This window comes from Rhamphochromis longiceps, linkage group LG18, assembly GCF_057381845.1.
Source record: "Rhamphochromis longiceps isolate RC_006_pf linkage group LG18, R_longiceps_female_GT1.1, whole genome shotgun sequence".
Classification (NCBI taxonomy): Eukaryota; Metazoa; Chordata; class Actinopteri; order Cichliformes; family Cichlidae; genus Rhamphochromis; species Rhamphochromis longiceps.
In genome coordinates this window covers 27,458,425-27,479,805 of record NC_140574.1, presented here as the reverse complement: position 1 = coordinate 27,479,805, position 21,381 = coordinate 27,458,425, and the positions used below count along the sequence as shown (strand labels likewise).

At 40.5% G+C, this 21,381-nt stretch overlaps 1 protein-coding gene across 6 annotated transcripts in view; it reads right to left on the bottom strand.

Annotated features, from left to right (window-relative positions):
* tnk2b (tyrosine kinase, non-receptor, 2b) overlaps positions 1–21,381 on the bottom strand; it is a 61,992-nt gene that overhangs the window by 31,747 nt on the left and 8,864 nt on the right. For 2 of the 6 annotated variants that reach the window (XM_085388328.1, XM_085388329.1), the window contains exon 2: positions 17,707–17,947. Coding sequence is in view for 4 of the 6 variants with exons in the window: in XM_085388325.1 (XP_085244451.1) it covers positions 2,246–2,326 (81 nt within the window). In the remaining 2 variants the exon portion in view is untranslated. Of the gene's footprint in view, positions 1–2,245; positions 3,562–17,706; positions 17,948–21,381 lie in introns of those variants that run through there. The other 4 variants (XM_085388325.1, XM_085388324.1, XM_085388323.1 and 1 more) reach the window with 2 other exon arrangements.

Here is a 21,381-nt window from a genome sequence, read left to right as displayed (position 1 = left end):
AAAAGTTCAAATTGTAATTCTCACCATACTGAAATCAGGCAATTTTTATTTTATTTTTTTTACATATTTTCAGTTTGTGTTTAGTTTTTTGTTTAAATTTAGATTTTTTGTTTTTAAATTTTGAATTAATTTCTTATTTTCTTGTTTCATTTTTACATTTAATGGTAGAAATTACACATTTCAGTTAAGCTTTCATTCGTTTTTGATATTTATTTTGTTTACTTTGTTACAGGATAACTTTAAGAAGTTTAGGATACACATTACAGTAAAAATTGTATAAAAAGAAATACAAAAAGAAACATTGTGCAGGCAGCTTACATATCACAATTTCAAATATTTGACCAAATGAACAAAGACTTAACATTTCCCGTGTGTTTTAGACCTAAGTTTAGACTGAAGAGCAGAGGCGATCGTGCCTTTGCCTCAGCTGCACCCAATCTCCCTGCTTCTATTCGTGCCTCGGACTCTGTCCAATCCTTTAAATCAAGATTGAAAGCATACTTATTTAACCTAGCTTTCCTGACCAGTTAATACCCTTTTTAAACTTTTTATCTAATGTATTATTTTATTATTAATTTTATTGCTGTTTTTATCTTCTTAGTAGATATTTTTGTATTCACGATCTGACCTTCCTCCTGTATTGAGGTTTGATACCCATTTTACTTAACTCTTAAGGTCTATTAGTGCCTCCATTCTGTCTGTGCTAGTGCCTGATCTGTACTTATGTTGTTTCTCCGTATTACTGTGAAGCACTTTGGCGTGCCTTCAGGTTTTTAAATGTGCTATATAAATAAAACTGTATTTTTTTGTTTATTTATTATTATTCACAATACGTTTCAAGTCCAATTTTTACCTTTATTGTACTTTCATCTGTTCTTTCAAAATTAGTTTTAGTTACCAGTAATAACTGCTTTAGCCACATTTTAATCACATTGAAAATACAGTAAAGACCAAACTATCAACACTGTATACCAGACAGTTTTTTCTTGTTTCTTTAAGCCAACTCCTAATTTTAAATAATCTATTCCAGCCTAAACATGACAGCAACACACACCCCTGACATGTAATGCCCTTGCAGACTGTTGAAACTATTCAGTTTACAACATCTCTACAAAAAAGGGTAAAACGGTGAATTACCGACCTGGTGAACTTATTTATCTAGCTCTGAGTTCAGTGATTCTACACATTTTCTTCTGATGTTGAAAACATTAAAAAAAGGCAACAGAGATGTTTCACAATGGTTTGATGTGGAAATTAAACGGCCAGCCTAAAAGCCAAACAAACAAAAAAAAGAGTCGGGCCTTCACAGTATTTGTGAAATAGTGTGTGTGTGTGTGTGTGTGTGTGTGTTTGTGTGTGGCTTTGCAGAATAGGTGGGAGGGTATAAAATGTCATAGTTTGCCTCTCACCAACCTCATTCTGCAGCACTTCATCAGTGACCTCATGGCTCTGCATGCAATAACTCGGCCTCGTGTGTGGGCGAGAAGCGCCGTGTGTTGTGCGTGGGTACGTGGTGGCTGAGCAGGGCGCTACTGACATACATGGGTAAAAGAGCTAGTACTGTCTGACAGATGAATGAGCACTTTGGGAGATCTATGAAGTGGAGTTATGTTCGCACAATCCAACCAGACTTTTTTCCCCTCAGCAGACGTATGTCTTGCCACAGGTGTTACTAAGAACAATGGCCGTTGTAATATTGTGTTTCAGCAAGCCGGGATAGTGTGACAATGAACACGCAATGCCACTGAAACTAAAGTAAACTTAGTGGCATCCAGTAGTTACACCTGTCTTTGTTTACCCCTTATGCTCTGACGTGTCAAAGAGTCTGTTTGGGGGAAGGAAAAAAAAGCTTATAAATTTTCCACATTATTTAACACTAAAAATGATGGACCACCTTGATCACCTGATTAGGTGCTAAACCATCAGTACGCAAACTGACACGAAGGGAAAAAGGATGCTGAAATGTCGGGAAACCCGGCCCGACACTGACTGAGGAATGAAAGCCATGTCACAGGAAAACAGCTGTGTACATTCACCAAAGTGTTTTGGACATGACACGGCCAGTGTGACACTGAACAAGACAAGATAAATGCTCACAATGGCAATGATTTGAAATACAGAGACACCTACGAAAGCATAAATCATCATTTCATTTCCCTTTGACAGGTTCATACTGCTGGCTGAAATTAGTCCATTACCTACTATTACCTACTACTGTAAAATAAAGGGAACTGCACAGGTCTACCTCTTCATCATCGCTAGGCAGCCTTTGGTAATCCGACTCTGTTGTCTCCTGCAGTCTCTGGTATTCTGCCGTCTCCCCCATGGTGGAGTTCTGAGACCCAGCCGGTACCTGTTCGGGTGCTACGTGTCCTCAAATAGCTGCTGCTCCAGCCCAGTGAGCAACCCACACACTCAGTCGGTCAGTCAGCTCGCGTCGACATCCATGCAGGAAGACAAGTGCGATATTCTGGGCGTCGTTCACGGAGCGGCGTTGCATTATTCCGCAACGCCTGGCACAATACGTCTTATTACTCTGCTAACTCTGCTGTCACTCCTGCATCCAGTAATACCACCTTCATTGTCTTCATCGTTTAGGTTGAGTCAGCATTCGTTTAAAATGGCTGGACAATGAGTTCTTCATTTTCACACCTTTGTGACAGGAACTGACTAGTCTCTGAAAACAAAGCTGCTGATCCTCATGGAAACAGTTTTCAGAAGTGTAATTGTGCTGATAATCTGCAAACAATACTTCTTAATACAGAATGAATAACTCAATTCAGTTCGTGCAGGCAGGAGTAGCTCCGCTTTTGAGAAGATATACAGAATGCAATCCTCTTGAACGGTCTGTCCTTTTCATATGTCAGCAGCATTAAGAAGCTTCTGGGGTGTGAAAATGATCATTCAGAAGTCATTCAGCAAGGATTATTGTCCCTCAGACAATGAAATTCCAGCCTGGGTCCTTGGAGTTGCTGCAGTCAAGAGGTGGGAGTGTTAGGAGGATGAAGCCAAGGTGTGGCACAGAAGGTGAAAAGTCTAACAGGCTCCGCTTGTATCCTCACATCAGCTTCTAACCTCAATCTCTCTCTTGTGCTCAGTTGTGCTCATCTCTGCTGTCACTGCCTGCCTCTCTCTCTCTCTCTCTCTCTGACTCTTGTTCACCCTTCCTTAATGCTGACGCATGCTCCTCATATCCAGCGACGGCTCTCTCCGTTTCCATTTCCATGCCCCAGGCACTACCATGACCAGCTTACCTCCTCTTACTTATCGGCAGTGAAAAATCACAGCAAGCAGTGGCAGCGGTCGTCCGGGTGACGTCTTTCATATTTCACCTGAATTAGCTCCTTCCTTCTTTGTGTGGTTTTTTATTCATTCCAGCGGCTCGGCTCTAACGATGCCGACTGAAGTCTGGGAGCATTTTGGACTCTGCTTTGTCCTAAATGGACTTCCTGATTGCTCGGTCGATGCCTAATCCCTCGCCTGTTGTTATTGTTTTTCCCCCCCTCCTCTCCTTTCGAGCCCTAACCCTCTAACCCGCTTTCCACACGCTTCCACTTTTTTTTCCCCACTCGATGATTTGGCGAGTGGTCGCCTCTTCTATTACCGTGGCAACATCAACCCATCCCACCTCCTCCCCGCTCCAGTGTTCTGTAGCCACGGTGATCCACTCAGCTGTGGTCCTGATAAAAGCAGCCAATGAGAATAAGTCAAGCCAACAGGAAAGGGAGGGGGAGGAGAGTGTCAGGCGAGAGGTGGAGAGGCGGAGGGAGCCCTAATGAGGAGAGTTAATCTTCCCTCTGAGAGGGAGAAAAACATGGCCATGCTGCTTTGTCTGTGTTTGTGTGTGTAAAGCTCTCCAGTATAGAGGACATCCAAGCCATCTGGACCTTGCTGTGTGGACATCTGGGTGAAGAGGAAAATAGAATAAAAGAACAACGCATGTGCATCTGCGTACGCACACACGACACTTCCCCATCGCTCCAACTGATGCCATTGAGGAAAAAAAAAATCTTTAAAGCACTCTGGGACAGCACAGAGTATTTGTTTACGCATGCATGATCTCCTCCTCCCCTCAGTCCATGTCACTCTTTATTCCTTCCACTTTCATATCCTTAAAACTCGCCCCTCTTTTGTTTTGCCTCCTCTCGCTCTCTTCTCCATCTCCGACTCCACTCCAGTCCTGCTGATGTCCTTAGGCCAGTTATTTACGGCCCACTGCACAACATTCATTTTTTGCTCTCATTCCTCCACCTCTTCCTCTTTTCTGTGATCTGGTCCTCCGGAAGCAGACTTGTTTGAGAGGCACGCAACACAACACAGCAGTGGAACAAAAGCAGCAAGACTGCGTAATTGAAGTTAAAAAATTATTATTTTGGTCAATATTGACGTCACCATGACGTCACCACTTTTTAAAGTTAGAATTTGTCAATTTTCTTTTCTTTTCTTGTTTCTCGCTCAAAATCTAAATCCAAAATGTCGTGGTTTACCTTACTTGCATTAGAAAAAAAAAAATTGCAGAATAAACCTTTTATCTCGATTATGTCATTTCCATTATTGCTGGAAGAGTAGAACTGAATATAAAATCAATTATCAGCCGTGATATGCGTACGCCTCCAAAGAAACACATGGTTTGCGCATAATTATTTCTGCAAATGTAAGTGATACGATTTGGATGCACACATAATACACAGTTACACACACTGTAGGTCAGCGATTCTGCATTTATTATAAATCAGGTCCTCAGACACCTACTGTGTCCAAGTTTTTAGTGTATTTATAGGGCAGTAATATCAACTCATACTCTAGCAGTACATGCTGACCTCTCCTCTTTTACCCCTGCTATGGATTCGTGTTTCGTGTTTTATTATTCCATCCCTCTTACAGCTCAATCTTAAATGAAACCTCTTTATATGAATTTACTTTTTTAGTGGAGTAAAAAATCTCAAGAGCTTTCAACCTTAATGGCCAACAACATTTCTTAAAAATAGTCATGACGGGTGGGATTCACAGTGTTGCATTACCTATGATCTTAACAACATTCTGCACGTATTTGAGAACTGAGGTTACCAGCTGCTGTAGTTTTGAAAGTGAGGATTTTGACTGCTTAGCAGTTCAGAGCCTGGGAATTGGTCTGGAATGGATGGAGGTTAATTCAGCATCCAGATGCCAACTCCTGCAATACATGCGGGTATGTTTGTTTTCCTAAAGTAAGGAAAGTCTGCCCTGAAAGAAAGATGTATGACAGCACAGGCTTCTCTAAAACTGTGCTTCAATGGTGTTTTCATAGAAGTTAAACTAAGCAACGCAGTATCCACTGATTAATACCCACTCTGGGTATTGGATTTTCAAACTGTGGGTTGATAACAAGCAGGCATCCATACTTTCCACAAGAAACTCAGACTGCAGGTACCATTTAGTTATGAATGTGATTTTTTAAGCATGTTTTACTTTGATACACATTTTTCTAAAATTCCTAAACAATTTTTCCATGCAGACTTTCACAGAGCGCTGAAGCGCACATTTTGAAATGGGGTCATACAGCGAGCCCTCCATCAGTGTATTTCTCTCTTTAAAGTGTCTAATGATACATTTGTCCATTCAGTTTCTAACTTTCTTGAATCATGTCAAACGTGTAGGCATACAGAACGAAATGAAAAAACCTCTACAGTGCAGTATAAACAACACAGCACTGCTGAGTAACAGCAGATACCTTTCCTGTTTATCTGAAATGTTTAACTGCATAAACTGTCCAAAGTAAGAGGCAGTGAAAGAAAAGTTGAGCCGCAGGAGAGACGAGAAAACAGAAGGGATCTGCGGTGAATTGAGGCCATGATAAATGAAGCGGTGCTGAGCTGCGGTGTTACGCCGGGTCACTGCTGCCCACCAGCTGCCCCCTGATGAAGTTAACACACTCAGTTATAGGCTGCTCCACAGACTGATAAGAGTGAAGGGCAACGATGAAGGACGCTGTGAAAATATTTTTCCGCACCAACCTGAATTTTAAAAAATCGGTTTGTAGCCGATGATAAGCACCCGTCAACCTTAAAAGTAGAGCTTTTGTTTTGCAGGAAAAGATTGCATTTTTTCTGGACATGTGGATAATACAAAGTGCATTGCTCATTCACCAGCATCATCAGAATACACTCATCTTGTGTGTGTGTGTGTGTGTGTGTGTGTGTAAACGCTAAGCTTGGACAAGTTTAGTGCAAACAGGCTTAGCTTCTTAATCTGTCAGCATTTCATGATGCTTCTTTAAAATATGGTGAAATGAAGGAAAGTATATAGATCACTAGTTAGTTCTGGATTTCTAGCCCTGGTTGGATTCTTCAGAGTCTTAACGGAAGTCATTTCTAACAGTTGGGATGCAGCATTTCTTTCAAGTTTAACCTCACATCTTCAAAATGTACATTTTCTACTTCCTACTTTAGGAGAAGTTAAGCTCCTGATGACGTTTTACATAAACTAAATAAAGGAAGGACCCTGTTTTGTTTGGAGAAAGTATAATTTGATGATCTCAGCTGGTGAAGATTCATGGTGTATCAAAAAGAATTCAAAAGGCTATATGTTTCAAAGTAATGGGCATAGACGCTTGCATGTAAAGTTTTACATACAAAACTTGCATCGTTTACACGTGCTCAGTGTGTCCCCAACCAGATACATGGCACACATCAATACGATAACTCGTCCCAACCACCACATGAATCTTTTAAATCCTCGCTTTCTACCAGTACATGTTTCGACTGTTACCAGTAAACAGCTGCGGATTTAAAGTCAGATGTTTCTTTTTGATACACCCTGTATAAAGCTCTTTCTTAGCCACCTAAATTAATTGTATCAAAGCTTATTTCTATGAACGTGTCTCAGGAAAAAACAAACCCAACATGCCTTAATGGGTTAATAATTTGTTTACTAGTGGGCCAAGAAGTAGAAGCGCTTCATCTCCCTGATTTTGACCCCTCATGCCTCAAATGACACTGCCATGAAATGAGGCCCAAGAGAAAGCTGACTTGCGTCTTTGGCACCGTCCAGAGAAATAGCATTCTTTCTTCAGTGGTGACTGCTGCTGGGGAAGATTGTAAAGGATGAGTTGGGCTTGTTTTCATGGAAAAATGAAAGGATTAAATGAAAATGAAAAATCATTTGTTTCTTGTTTGGGAAAACTTTTGCGTCAAACTCTTAATAGCATGTCTGCCACTGGCACAGCTTAACCCGTAGTGGACCAGCCAAAAGGGCCGTTGGATCGTCTTTCTCAGGATAAGAGTCAGGCATGATGTAGCAAAATGCAAAATATGGAGATGGATTCAAATGACAGCAGCTCTAGTTAATCCTAAAACCACAGGCACTACTGTCACCGGATCACGCGAGAATGTTTCCTGGCTTACCAGTGTACCGTTTTACTTCTTGTTTTCAACTAACAGGAGGATTTCAAAGATAGCTTCAAAGAATGTTCTGACAGTGGGACTTTTTTACCAAAATAAGAGGACTCCTGTGATTTCAAAAAGACAGCTGACCCATTTTTATGGTTATAGGAATGAATCTGTATCAGGATACAAACATCTGCCATAACCATTGGGGACTGAGCCCTCCCAATAAGTTGACCTCAGTCAGACCTCACATCTAAAATTCCTGTAAAATACAGAACAGCTATTTCTGAAAAGACATAGTAGATTTAGGGATAGATTTAGGGATTGGTCACATACGGGCTTTATTTTATGGCCCACCATTAGAAGTGTGTGTGTGTGTGTGTGTGTGTGTGTGTGTGTGTGTGTGTGTGTGTGTGTGTGTGTGTGATCTTGAGCTTCTAAGGCCAGAGTCATTAAATAATAGGAAATGGCCTCTAAGCAAGTCCCTCAGGAAGTTTAAATGGCAGCGAGCAAGGAAGCAGTGACCTTTGTGACACTGTTCTCTGGACCTCGTAACCTCGCCTTTGCCAGCACAGGAAGTTCCTCATTCGCCGAGTCTAAATACTGATCAGTGGAGTGACCCCTTCAGCCAGAGCACCCATCGTAAAGTTTTGTCTGCCTTTATGTGCGGATTAGGAATGTTTCTCTTTTCCATGTGTTGTTAAGCTTGGTTTACAAGTTTACTTCCTTAAAGTTCTGAGCAGGTGTAGCTGTTCTCCAGCAAAGCTGTTTACTGTCTTGAATTGAACTTGCATCAGTTTGAGACGATAGCCTTGTGAAGAAGCCCATCTAGGTTTAGGTTTCTGGTTACGTTAAATGGATGTTTTTTGTTTTTACGTTAAAGATTGATGGGCTGACTCGGTGTTGTGAGGAATTGCGGTGAAACCGTTTCGGGGCCACGTCTGGTTTTTGGACGTTTGGACATCAGTTTTGCATAATATATTTCTTGTATTGCTCTTCTTGTTTTTTGTTTTTTTTGGCACATTCATGTCTGAGCAGTCTACAGCAAGTCAGCCAAAAACAACTTTCTTTGTTTTGAGCTTAACTTAATTGAAGACTAAGTGGTTTGTTGACACCACAGTGACATCAAATTGCAGTGAAAATGACTGTTTTCATTGTTTTTATCCTTTGATAAGTAGCTTATGCTACAGTATGTTTGCCGCTTTAGCCCCCTTGATCTTGAGTTTGTGACTTGATTTTTATAAGCAATAGGCTGTTAATGATTTAGTTAAGAGGGAGCTGGCTCCAAGCTCAGTTTCCTTTCTTTCTCTGTTTGTTGATGGCTGACTTCCTTTTTGAGTGTATTTTACGGATTTTGGAGCATGCATTGGGAGAGGTGTTGAATGACTATTGAATGGGCTTAACTCTGTGTGTGTCAAGGGGGGACAGAGCTGAGCCTGTTAAAACATGTAAACGCCTTCTCTGTCCCCGTGATGGAGAGCACAGCAGACAAGCTGTGGGTGTAATGATAAAATGTTCCCAGCCCAGGCATCGCAGCCTGTTTAAACCTACCTTTAAGAGACTGTTAAGCATCCTGAAAGACTAAAAGGACTGCAAATCCTGGGTCCCTCCTCTCTTTATGACTGTTGGTGGGTAGGCTTCAGGCTCTGGGGGCAACACTAAGCTTTTCAACAGGAGCTGGATGAAATCCCCAATGTCTACTCCTGATTGTGGGGCTTGTATGGTGGAAACATAATCAGGGTAGTAACTGACAGTATAGCTCTGGTGCACTGTATGAGTGTGTGAGTAATATAGTGGAAAGTATTACATTTCTTTTGAATTTGTATTATATTTATTATTTGCATGAACAGATGTCCAAGTGATAGTACCTATCCAAGTCATAGATAAGCTAATCTGCAGAATAGTTTCTGAATTAGTTACAGATTCTAAAAAGAACGACAGGTCATCAGCTATCAAAACTAAATGTATGGCTTCAGTGTGTCTGCATCTTATCATTAAAAAAAGTCCATGTGACTCATAAAACCACTTTTACTGTCAGACTAAGATTTCTCAATTATCCGGCAGCCTTCACCTGAAATGTATCTACCTGCGGTTCAATGAAAGGGATACCTCTACTTCTACCTCTGTCTCAGCCTATTGCTAGCATCCTCCTCAGCTTGTCCTCCTTCACTACAACAACAGCTTCTCTCTGTGGTCTTCCTCTTTCCCTTCTGTCTGGCAGCTCATTCTTCAACATATTTAAATGTTCACACTATCTTGGTTTGGATGACCCCAGGTATTTAAACTGACCTACCTTCACCACCTCTGCTGCTTCCATCTTCACCTTCCCATCCACCTCACTCTCATTCACACACATGTATTCTATCTTGCTTCTATTAACTTTCATTCCTCTTCTCACCATAGCATAACTCCACCTCTCCAGGCTCTCTTTTACTTCAGCCCATCACCATCGCAAACAAGAAGGTGCCCAGAGCTCATTCCTGATGTAATCGCACCCCCACCTTCAACTCATCCGTCACATCTACTGCACACCTCACCACTGTCTCGCTATTCACACGTTCTGCACCAGTTTCATATACTTTCTCTGCCACTCTTGACTTCCTCCTTCAATAACACAGTTGCTTTTTCTACGACAGTGCAGCGCCTTCACATTACCTCTCTTTTTGTCTTTTCAGAATCACCGGCAAACAGCTCAGACAAAACATGACCCCTTATTTCTATTCCTCACGATTAATTAACTGCCAGTTCTTGCCGGTTAAAAACAATCAATGCAAGACAAATAAATGAATGATCACATGCAGCAAAAATTAATTAATTAATTTAAAAAAATTAAAAGAACACAGGCTAACAAGATCTTCTTTGCTGGCTTAGTTCCCTAATATCAGTATATTTTTCCACCAACAGACCTATTGTCTGTCAAATGGTCAGTGTGATTTCTATTCTCCACAATAAAACACTGAGTCCTGACAAAGAAGGCTTTTACCTGTGAAGGAATACTAATATTCTAATAATGAATTACCATTTCAAAGTTAATTCTTTAGACATGCAACGTGGGTTAGTGTTACATTGTATTACAGACCTGTTTCTTCTTAAGGTCCCAGATAAATTCTGCTTACAGCTAATTTGGGTTCCCAGCAGTAAGAAGCACCCATGTAAGAAGACATTTGTCCTTACAGTAAATGGCAGCGACATCCACCCACCCACAACTTCTCATCAGAGACCAAATCTTTTCCCCTTAAAAGATGACTTCAGCTCACTGACTGTGAAAACCACTGTAAATCCTATGGTATGATTCACTACTCCACGATACTAAAGAAGAACTTTGACTGCTGGCTCTGCTGCTGCAATGCTGAGTTCACTACTGCTTGGAAAATGTTGATTCAGCAAGGACCAGAGAGGAAGCTGATGAAGCTATGGCCTGGGGTGCCGACAGTGGATATGTGGCACAGTGGCTCCGTTAGCATTTTTATTGTTTTATAGTACAATCTTTACCTGTAACACTGGTTTAGATCCACCTGGTTATTAGGGGTGGAAAAAAAAAGAAGTTTGAAAGCATAATTTGCTAAATTGCAATACATGTTATCACAATACTCAGCATATTGCAAAATATTAAAAACTGCAACAATATCATATTGTCAGTGAAGTGTCGTGATAACATCATATTATGGTGCGTCTAGTGATTCCCACTTGTTTTCTCCCATCTATGAACAAAAGCATCTCTTCTCTCTCAGTAAGCCGTCACCACCGGCCGCTAACTTGAGTTTCGAGCAGTAAAAGTCTAAAAGTGGAAACTTAATGAAAATGGTGTTCTTGAAATATGGCCTGTCCCATGGCCTTGACACAGCAAACTCACTGTTAGGATCAATCGCAGCTGGGCACTGATTCAAGCCCTTTAATGATTTCCATTCACTCACAATATTTCATAGCTGTCATGAGAAATATTATCCTCAACAAATCCTTTCTAATCACCCCTTTCGTAGAAAGATTTCCATTTCACATGGATCACGGGCGAGCAGGCATGCTCAGTAAATCCACTGCGGACAGAGGTGTGTGCATGTGGGAGAGCGATGAGGAGACAAAGACTGAACGTGTGTGTGTGAGTGTGACTGAGACTAAGAGACAGATAGACCTCCAAGCTTTATAATCCTCAGCTCTCATGTTGTCTTTCTGGGAAGTGTTAAAGGGGCACACGAGTGCGCGTGGTGTTTGCTTTCCACTGTCCCATCAGCCCAAACAGCTGGGATTTAAGAGGGTCATTTAAAACGTGCAGAACAACACTGAAGGCCAGATAAACCATGTGCATCCTGTTCTCTACTTCATGCATACTTCTGACCAGGCATACACACATGTTTAGAGTAACTCAAGCTGATAAGGATGCTAGGTTAGGACGATAAATAAGTTGTGATAGAATTTAACATGAAGCAAATACATATTGCTTTCACAGAGCCTCCAATTCTTTTGAAAAAACAAAGATAATTTTTACTCCCACAAACACACATGTTATATTTTGCCTTGTGAACATTTGACATGGTACTGAAACTCATAACTTTAACCTCCTTCAATAGTTTTTCCCCTTCCTCTTTTCCCCCCAATTCCATGTCGCATGTCTTAGTTTCACATTGGGTAAATCTGAGCTTCCTCTTCCTCTTCACTGCTGTTTTTCAAAAGTAATGTTACTACCAATATTACAATCAGCATTTTTAATCAAATAAAAACGCTGCTGCAAATAATCATTTAAGGAAACGTCTATAACATATTCACAACTTAAGATCAGAATTCAGGTTTGTGAATGTAAGTAAAAATTCATGATGACTGAGATTTAGCTGTAAATCTTCATGGGTGTGACTGGGACACACAAAAATAAAAAGGAAATAAAAAGGAGGACAGGATCAGAGGGAGCAGAGAATGGGTCGAGGTTCTCGGGTCTCACTTAATCTGCATGTGCGCATTTGTGCCAAGGTCATAGGTGAGGAAGTATGCATAGCACCAGAGGCTAAAGCGCTCAGTGCCATCTGGATGCCTGGCCATACATCATGCCAGGGGCTTTGACTGTGTGTGTGTGTGTGTGTGTGTGTGTGTGTGTGTGTGTGTGTGTGTGTGTGAGAGAGACATTGAAATGACACCAAACATACCAGCTCATTCACAGCCTCAGCTCACATGCCAGACAAGGCGTTCACAGAATGCAGATCCTAAGTTTTAGTTTAAGCTGAGCCGTAACGTTAGACAACATGGAAGATGATTAAATCGATCTTTCTGTTACGGAAACTACAGTACAAAGTACAGAGTTTCAAAATTTACTGCTTCATTGAATGCACTTGACACACTGTAACAATTATCCTTGGCTAATAATTAAGTGACAATTTATTATTACTTAATCCATTTGTTTTTGTTTTCATGAAAATGTTATCGTTTCCAATAAACAAAGGTTTTAAATGTATTTAAAATATGCATTTTATGGTCAGCAGTTCAGAAGAATTAATAAATTCTCACTTAATGAGAGCCTGAAGTCAACAAATGTCATCTTAAAAGAAAAACATTTAATTAGCTGCATATCCACTGACTATTCATCTATCAATTCTTTAATAAATGTCCTACAACATTTAAAAATGCATTAATCCAAACTAAATGTCCTCTTTTTAAGCACGACATGCTGGCGCTGACGTCACTTTTCTACTTCTAACGTGTAACAAAGTGCTTGGATGAAGCCATTCGGTTAACTGAAACCATACGGTCTGCTTATCATTTCTTCCTCAGGCCACAGGGGGGCAGTGTGAGACAGTGACGGAAGTCACTCTCAAAGCATTTTTGTTTGTTTTGTTTTTGAGTTGTTGTACCTGAAAGTTCTTCTTTTAAAGACAGTGTGAGGAAGAAAAACAATACTGACATGACTTAATTCATATTTAGCCATCCATATATTTCAAATGCTGCTTAAGTACAGACAAAACTCACTAACATTAACACAGTGTGTTCACGTGTGCGTGTCAGAAACACATACAATAAAAATTACATATAGTTTTCATCGAGATGATGATTTTCGGGATATTTCTGACGACAGCACAGATAATAACTAAACTACAGCAGTAGAAACAACAATAGATGACAGATTATTGCTCAAACTCAGATGTTAATCATTCTTAGCAATGTCTGTCTGCAGCTGTGAAGGATGCAATGTCTTCTATTTTTAGAAAAACAAAACCACCCAGCCTAGAACGGATGTCATGCTTATCCTTTAAGTTGGTAAAGATCACAGGTAAAATACCAGCTTAATGATTTCAACTGATACACTCACCAAGGCCTCACAAACAAGCTCACACTAAGGACTGCAACATTACCACAACATTACACCTCTAACATTAAAATAAATATATAAAGATTTTTTACAAAATATCAAAAGTTTCAAACTGTCATCTCTGTAAAAATACTTAACAAGACATATTTAAGCAGTGTGAGATGTAGGCTTTGTCAAGGACCTGTCAGAAGAATTGCATCATCATGTGCAATGAGTGTGGGTGTGTATGGTCAATATGTAAGCTACTCTTCCAGTCCCTCTGATCAGGAGAGTGAAAGATAAGGAACACAACACACTCTATACACTGCAGCCATGTGTGCGTTTCTGTGTGTGACGACAATGTGAATTCTTCAGTTCGTATTATCACATGCAGACTAAACTATGTATGCCTCAGTTGAAACTAATACAAACCCAGTAACAGAAAAGTTTGGATCCTGTGTAAAATGTAAATAAAACCTAAATAAAAACTTGCAAATCTCATAAACTCATATTTTATTCCACGCAGAACAAGTCAAATGTTTAAGCTTAAAAAATTTACTATCACTTTGAATTTGATGGCAGCATCACGTTCCAACTTTTTTGAGACAGGGCCATGTTTACCCCTGTGTAGCATCCTGTCTTCTTTTACCAGGAGTCTGTAAACCGAGGAGACCATCTGCTGGACTTTTGGGAGACGAATGTTTCCCATTCTTGTCTGCTCAACAGTCCTGTGTCTTCTTTGTCATATTTTAGATGATAATACTTTTTTTGATTTTCTTTTAAATGTTTCCATTTTGTGAAAGCTCTTGGCTGCACTTCGGCACCCAGACTCTTCTACCAGCTGCAGTATATGAGGGTCGGGATTGTCTTGCTGAAACATGCGAGACCTTCCTCGCAAAATACATTGATTGGATGGGAGCTTTGTTGTTTTAAAACCTGTATATAGCTTTCAATACTGATGGTGTCTTCCCAGATTTTCAAGCTGCCAGTTCAATGGGCACTGATTCACCTCCAAACCATCATATCCATGTTCCACAGACGGTGATTCCTGGAAGTCATCCTGAGTCCCTGCGCTGATTTCCACAACTAAATCGTGCCCGTTTTTAATGCAGTGTTTTATAAAAAATCTCCAGATTCTCTGAATTTCTTTGTGACATCATATACTGTAGATGATGAGATATTCAAAGTCTTCATAATTTTTTGTTGAGGAACTTTATTGTGAAAATGTTCTACAATTTCACGTTTTGGAGGGTTTTTTCAGATTTTCCTTTGCTCATATTTACATAAGAGAAACTCCAAACATGCTATTTATACCCAATTATGTTACTGCTTTGTTCACAAATAAACTAATTAGTTCTAAAATGTTCTTTTGTTTCTTTTTAGTACCAATTCCTTTTCCAGCTTTTTGGAGACCTGTTGCTGCCATCAAATGAAAAACACTCAAAATCTTCTTAAAAAGGTACATTTTTTGTTTTTTATGTTCTATTGTGAAATTTGGACTTCAGATTTACAAATGATTGCAATTTGCTTTTATTTACATTTTACACATCATCCAAATATTTTCGGAATTGGGGTTGTAGGTTTTTCCACAGTCGTGCATACACTGTTAAAATGCTAAAATACACATGACCACAGATTCAAATAAACATATGTGAAAGCCCACAGTTCCTGCTGTGAGCATAGCATCCCCCAACCACTAACTGAGGACAACCAATCAGCAGAAAGATGGCTTCAAGGGAGCAGAAACGGCTTGTCTCAGACGGTGGATGAACAGAGGGGCTGGTGGATAGCGTGGCAACCCTTGCACTGATGCTAGTGCATAAACTCCTGATCAATGGACCAAACAAAAGAAACTGGCAATGCTAAAACTTTCCTTCCTTGTTACTTTCCATTGGCAGGATGTGAAAGGTTATATGATATGCAACAAGCCACCAGTTAGTCACTCCATAAACATTTCTAAGCTATTATCCTATAGAAGTCGACTTCTTGGTTCCTGGATGCCCTGAAACTTCAGTGATTAATCCTGTCACAGGTATGAAGAAGACGAATCAAATGAAGATGAAGGTCAGCACCCTGACGTTTATCTTTTAGAGACTGATTTCAGATTATAAGAGGCTCAAGTCTTCTACCCCAGAGCTGTGCGACTGTGTTACCAGTGTCACAAGGTGATCTATTACAGGGACACTTAGTCAGGAAACCCGACGCACTGACAACAGGCCGGACATACAATACACCAGGAAGTCACAGACAGCACGCCAGTCCTCAGGGGGTCTGGTAATGTAATACTTGTAGATCAGGAGAAGAGAAGGGATTATTAAAAGAGCGAATGGTGAAAGGAAAAGGAAAAGCCAGAGGAGGAATGAAACCAACAGCGGGTCATGTGACAACTCGCCTGCAGGTAATTGGACTGAGAAGTGGAGCGGGGGTGGGAGTGTATGGAGTGCCAGCCGGATGTAAGTTCATGGTTAGAATAACACTGTCTCACACCCACAGGCGCACACACTTTGACTCCCAGAGGCTCCCTTTCCTCCAAGTTCTTCTCTGTCAGTCTGGGCCCCAAAAGCCCCTTCAAGCATTCAGAGACACTCCACAAAAAGCACACTCACTGATCACTGCTACTATTCTGGGAGCTTCCGCTTTACCTCTCTGCTCCAGAATAGAGTAGAATATCCATTTCTAGACGTCCACATGCTTACTCCATCTCTGTCCACGTCTCCTCTGTCCTTCTGTTGAGTTTGTTAATCAAATCAGGGCCACAGAATCACTTTTTTGTCAGGAACTATAGGATACTTTCTTAAGAGCATCACAAGCTATCTCTCCTCCACCTCTCATTCTCTTTAAACAGATATGGGATCAAAAACCTCATTAACTTCAGGCCTCTTTGTTGTTCCATTAGACATTTTACTATGTAAAGGAAACCTAAGGCAGGTGATGGTTTGTTACACAGAAACATCTGGAACACGACAAAAAGATCCGTTGTGGAATCTTTTTTTCCTTGTAGGTGATGGTATCTATTTACTGTCACACTAAAACGCATCCTAAGCTGCCACCGGCTGGTCCAAACTGACCAGTAGGCCTGGCCAGACGGATTCTTTCATGACATGAACTCGCGAATCTCAGCAAAACCCAAGTGACTCGCAAAATAAGGCACCAAGTGGAGTTTCAGACAAGGAAATGTGATGTTTTCAATCAGTTTTACAATCAGAATTCATCTTCTCTCCTTATCCATGAACAGGACTCAAAACAGTGCAGTGCTGTTCTACACGCACGAGCCAAGAACACTCCAGTCCCGAATCAAGAGAGTGTGAATGCACACGTGTCATCTTAATTGTGCGTACAGTCTGCATTGCTTATAGTCTGCCTCTGATAAAGAAACACCAAACCTGACAGCAACATCCAGTTGTTTGGCTTGTTTTCATTAAAGCAAAGAACAACTCAACCATAAGAAGTATTATTATTTCTCTTTTTGCTGAGTTCTGCAGACACCTGCTTGGGAGTGTCTGGCAGGCATCCTGTGCATGGGTCTGTGTTTGTGGCAGTGGAATACAAGGGTTTCTATTAAAGCCACCAGTGTGACTCTCACTTCCTCCTAACTCTACCTCATCAGCTAAGAATTCTTATTCAGTGGCTGCGACCAGAAAAACAAACTAAGCTGGGACGTGACCGATCCCTTTTGGTTACACAAACAAAAGCATTATGAAACAGGAAATGGTCAGCCACATCTATCTTCAACTAAAACACACACGCACACTTAAAATCAACATTATGACCACTGATGACATTATCTGAGGAATTTGATCCTTTTCAAAAGGTGAATAGTTCAATTTTAGACCTCCATGAGTTGGTGACCAAAGCAGAGTCAATGTTTGACATGACCTCATGTTTGCATAGTGAGCACATACACACAGACACAGCGTGTCAAAAAGACACAAACATGTGAAGTCCTGAAGCAATGTACACTATGATGAAAACTAGGCATAAAAACAGTCACACCCAAATGCAATGGGCACTGCAATAGTGCTATAGTCTAAGATACTGGAGGTACGAGCAAATACGTGCACTGAAGTTTCTTACCTGCACTATTTGACCCACAGAAACACTGTTTTCTTTCCAGTGTTGGCTCTGTCGTTGTAGATCCTTCTCTCAAGTTGACGAAAGAAGGTCAAACGCATACAGACGAGGGCCCCAATCCATTGAGGTGAGATTATGCTGAGCTACAACTCTGTGGCACTGCAGGGTTAGTGCGTCCCTACATGATTTCATCTCCATCCATTGACGAAACCAGACCTTGGAGTTTTTTCCTTGCTGAAGTAGCCTAAAAAAATATATAAACAAACAAAAAAAGGGATATGCTTCAACAAGTTTTGACTTCATTAAGCATTACAAAGAGTCTGAATGTTGCTTAAATGCAGATGTGCTGTATTTGCATGAAATGTTACTAGCACTAGCACCGTGGATGTTTGTGTACCCTCAGAGCTCCCTAATGTAGCGATGCCAGAAAGAGTTGTTAGCCGAGTTGTGAAAACTCAGGAAATTACTTAATTACTTACTTAAAATTTTCTAGGTATACGGTATGAAACAAAGGTTCTTTCATAACTAACAAATAATTTATTTCAGGACGAGTTCGTTTTTGCATCATTACGCTGCCCTGTGTCCACTCTAGAGCTGGTTCCACAGTTCTTCTTTTGGCTGCTCCCTTTAGTGGTCGTCACAGCGGATCATTTGGCTCCATCTCACCCTACTCCTAGTACTCTCCAGGCAGCTTCATATTTAACATCCTTTGGCCAATATCCCCTGTCCCTCCTCTGCACATGTCCAGACCATCTCAGCCTTAACTGTTTAACTTTGTCTCCAACCTAAGCCGTCCCTTTGACGTGGTCACTTCTGATCTTTCCACACATTTCTACCTTCCAAGGATCCAAACCTTGACACCAGCATCAACCTAGCTCTCTCTCTAGCTCACTCTCTCTCTCTCTCTCTCCACAGTAATTCATCACTATAGCTATGACGAGGAATTATATGTGGGCCAAGACTTTACATTTGTGGGTAATAATAAACCTTTACATTAGGAATTTTCCTTCCCAGGAGCATTATGTTTTAATTTTGAAAACATAATACTTAATGACAACTTTGTGGTTGACTTGATTTATGTAATGGCAAATTTAAAACACATTTATTACCACTCAGCACAAACTTTAAGAAAATGAAAGCCTATTTCACTGAAAATGAAACATCTTCTAAGGTGAAGCTGAAGTCAAACTCTTTCCAACAAATCCACCCACACACATACATGACCAAACAGAGTGCTGGCACCAACCTGAACTGAGTTAACATTCCCTGATTGCAAAACACCGCACGCGGTCAGACGAATTAGATCTTTTTTTAATGACTCTGCAAAAATACTAATGAGCACAATTCTGGATCTATCAGAAATGATTTAATGGAACTCCAAAACAGAAGCATGAGCTTCTTCCCCGCTGAATCAATACCTAGAGCAGTCTACTACCGGAAGCAACTTCCAATGTTGGACATGACTTGGCATTTTTCCAGACCAGGTCTGGGGGCTGGGGTAGGAATGCCAGAGGGGCCCTCTGCAGGAGAAGGCAGTATGAATGAATAAAATGCGATTCACACAGACACATGAGGACACAGTCCACCCACCACCTAGTAAAGTAGCTGACTGGAGCCTACAGTGTCAGAGGAGGAACACCAGGCTATTCTTTTTGCCTGCATGCGCCCGACAAGCAACTCCTTTGTCTCTGAGAAAACAGGCCCCGTATGTAACTGTGGACACTGCAACAGAAAAGTAACACACACTAACCACATACAAGCTCATAGGCGTGAATTGTAAACAAATACGCACACTCAACAGTCTGGCAGCTTTTAAGTGATAAATAGCCACGGGAAGGTCAATTATTTATCTTTGGTGTCAGGGGCTTGAAACAGTTAGCCACTCATTTTTCTATTGACAAAAAAAAATTGTAAAGTGCCAGAGGGCAACATCGCACCACCCCAGGGGACTTTACATTTTTGTTACGCAACAGGGAGAAGCTAGTTTATGGCTGTGGCCCTCACCCTGGCATATAAAGTCACACAACCACCACCCAGTCTCTAGAGGGTGCGGGAACGGCCAGAAATAAACTGCGCACACACAGCCGGGCACAGAGGCCACTTATAACATCACAAATGCACAAGAGCAGCAGTTCTTGTGCCTAACTGAGGTGAGAGGACCAACTACGGAAGCTTCTAGTATAAACAAAAGAGGTTTTCTGTTCACTACTTAATGACAGTCAATTTAAGTTGATTTGAAGGTACAGTTAGAATTTTTTGAGATTATTCGAAAGAAAAACTGGATATTGTACCTATAAATATACTTTGTTTAGTGTGTAATTACATCTTTCAACAAATTGATGCATTGTTATGAACTTGGAATTAATCCATTAAAAATGCATAGGAGCGGCCGCTGGTTTGTGGAAGCTGCCATGTTGCACCACCATCTTGAATACACTGGTCCCTGCTGTACCAATAGCGTTTTATTTATGTATCTAGAGACTGGGTACATACGTAGTACGCCGTATAAAGAGCTAACAACAAGCCAGTTAAAAACAGCAGCAACTGGTTATAAGCTAACATTATACCAGCTAAGCTAATATCAGGCTTAAGTATCCTAAAAATCACATTTCTATTTTTTTGTCCTACAGCGGCCACCGTAACTAGGACAACACACTCTAATTAGGAGCAGTAAGAAAACAGAACTGAAGCTGAACTGTGATTTTTTTTACACACTGTACCTTCAAGTTACCAAATTAATGACTGCCTGAAACAGAAACCCTTGTAACTTTTACAGCTGACAGAAATTTGTCTTTTTAAAATCACTAGGTCAGATATTTTAACTTACATTGTAACCAAATACATGAAAAAGTAACACACTCAAATTAGCTGTTAGCAAATGTTAGCATGTCAACACAAAACTAGGACGTTACACAACAAAATCATTCCTGCTAGCCTGGACATTTTCCACAGTGATTTATTAGCACAGTGATGACAGCGTCTGGTTCAAAGTAGCTCTACTGCTAACCCTATTAAAATCTTCTTAGAAATGCTAGAATGGCTAAATACTCTTAATCATTTATAAAAATTTGACTTATGACCCGAGAACGATCACTCAAACATTCTGAGATAGTGACTAACTGGTGAGTTGAACATGTGATTGACCACAAGTTAAGGCAGCTATCATTTTTGGGTAGTGTTTTGAAAAAGGTTTATTTTTTATTTTATGTAATGGAAGTTAGCATTGTGGATGAAATTGTATATCAAGTTAATACTTCTGACTCCATTGAAACAAATCTTTTGATCCATTTAGGCACAAACAATTGTTCTACGAGCTTAGTTATAGTTAAGCACTAAATAGCAGAATGTAAAAGTAAGCAGAAAAAATGAGCTAAAATGTTGTCGTAGCACTTAACTTTAGTACATAAATCTTCCCATTTAATAACTCTGTGTTTTTACATAAGCTCATAATTAACTGGGATTCGACAGGCTGAATAGAAACGCTGCTTCTCCTGTCCTTTTAAAGCAGAGTCAGTGCTGATTCATGCTTTATACTGTCAACAGTAAAGCCTTTCTTTCATGCAGACTCCCCCGACTGATGAAGTCAAAATGTCACCACTCACCAAACAAGTGTTTTGAGCTGCATCATTTATACAGACTCTGACACACTGACAATAGAAGCCTTTAGTTTTTATATAC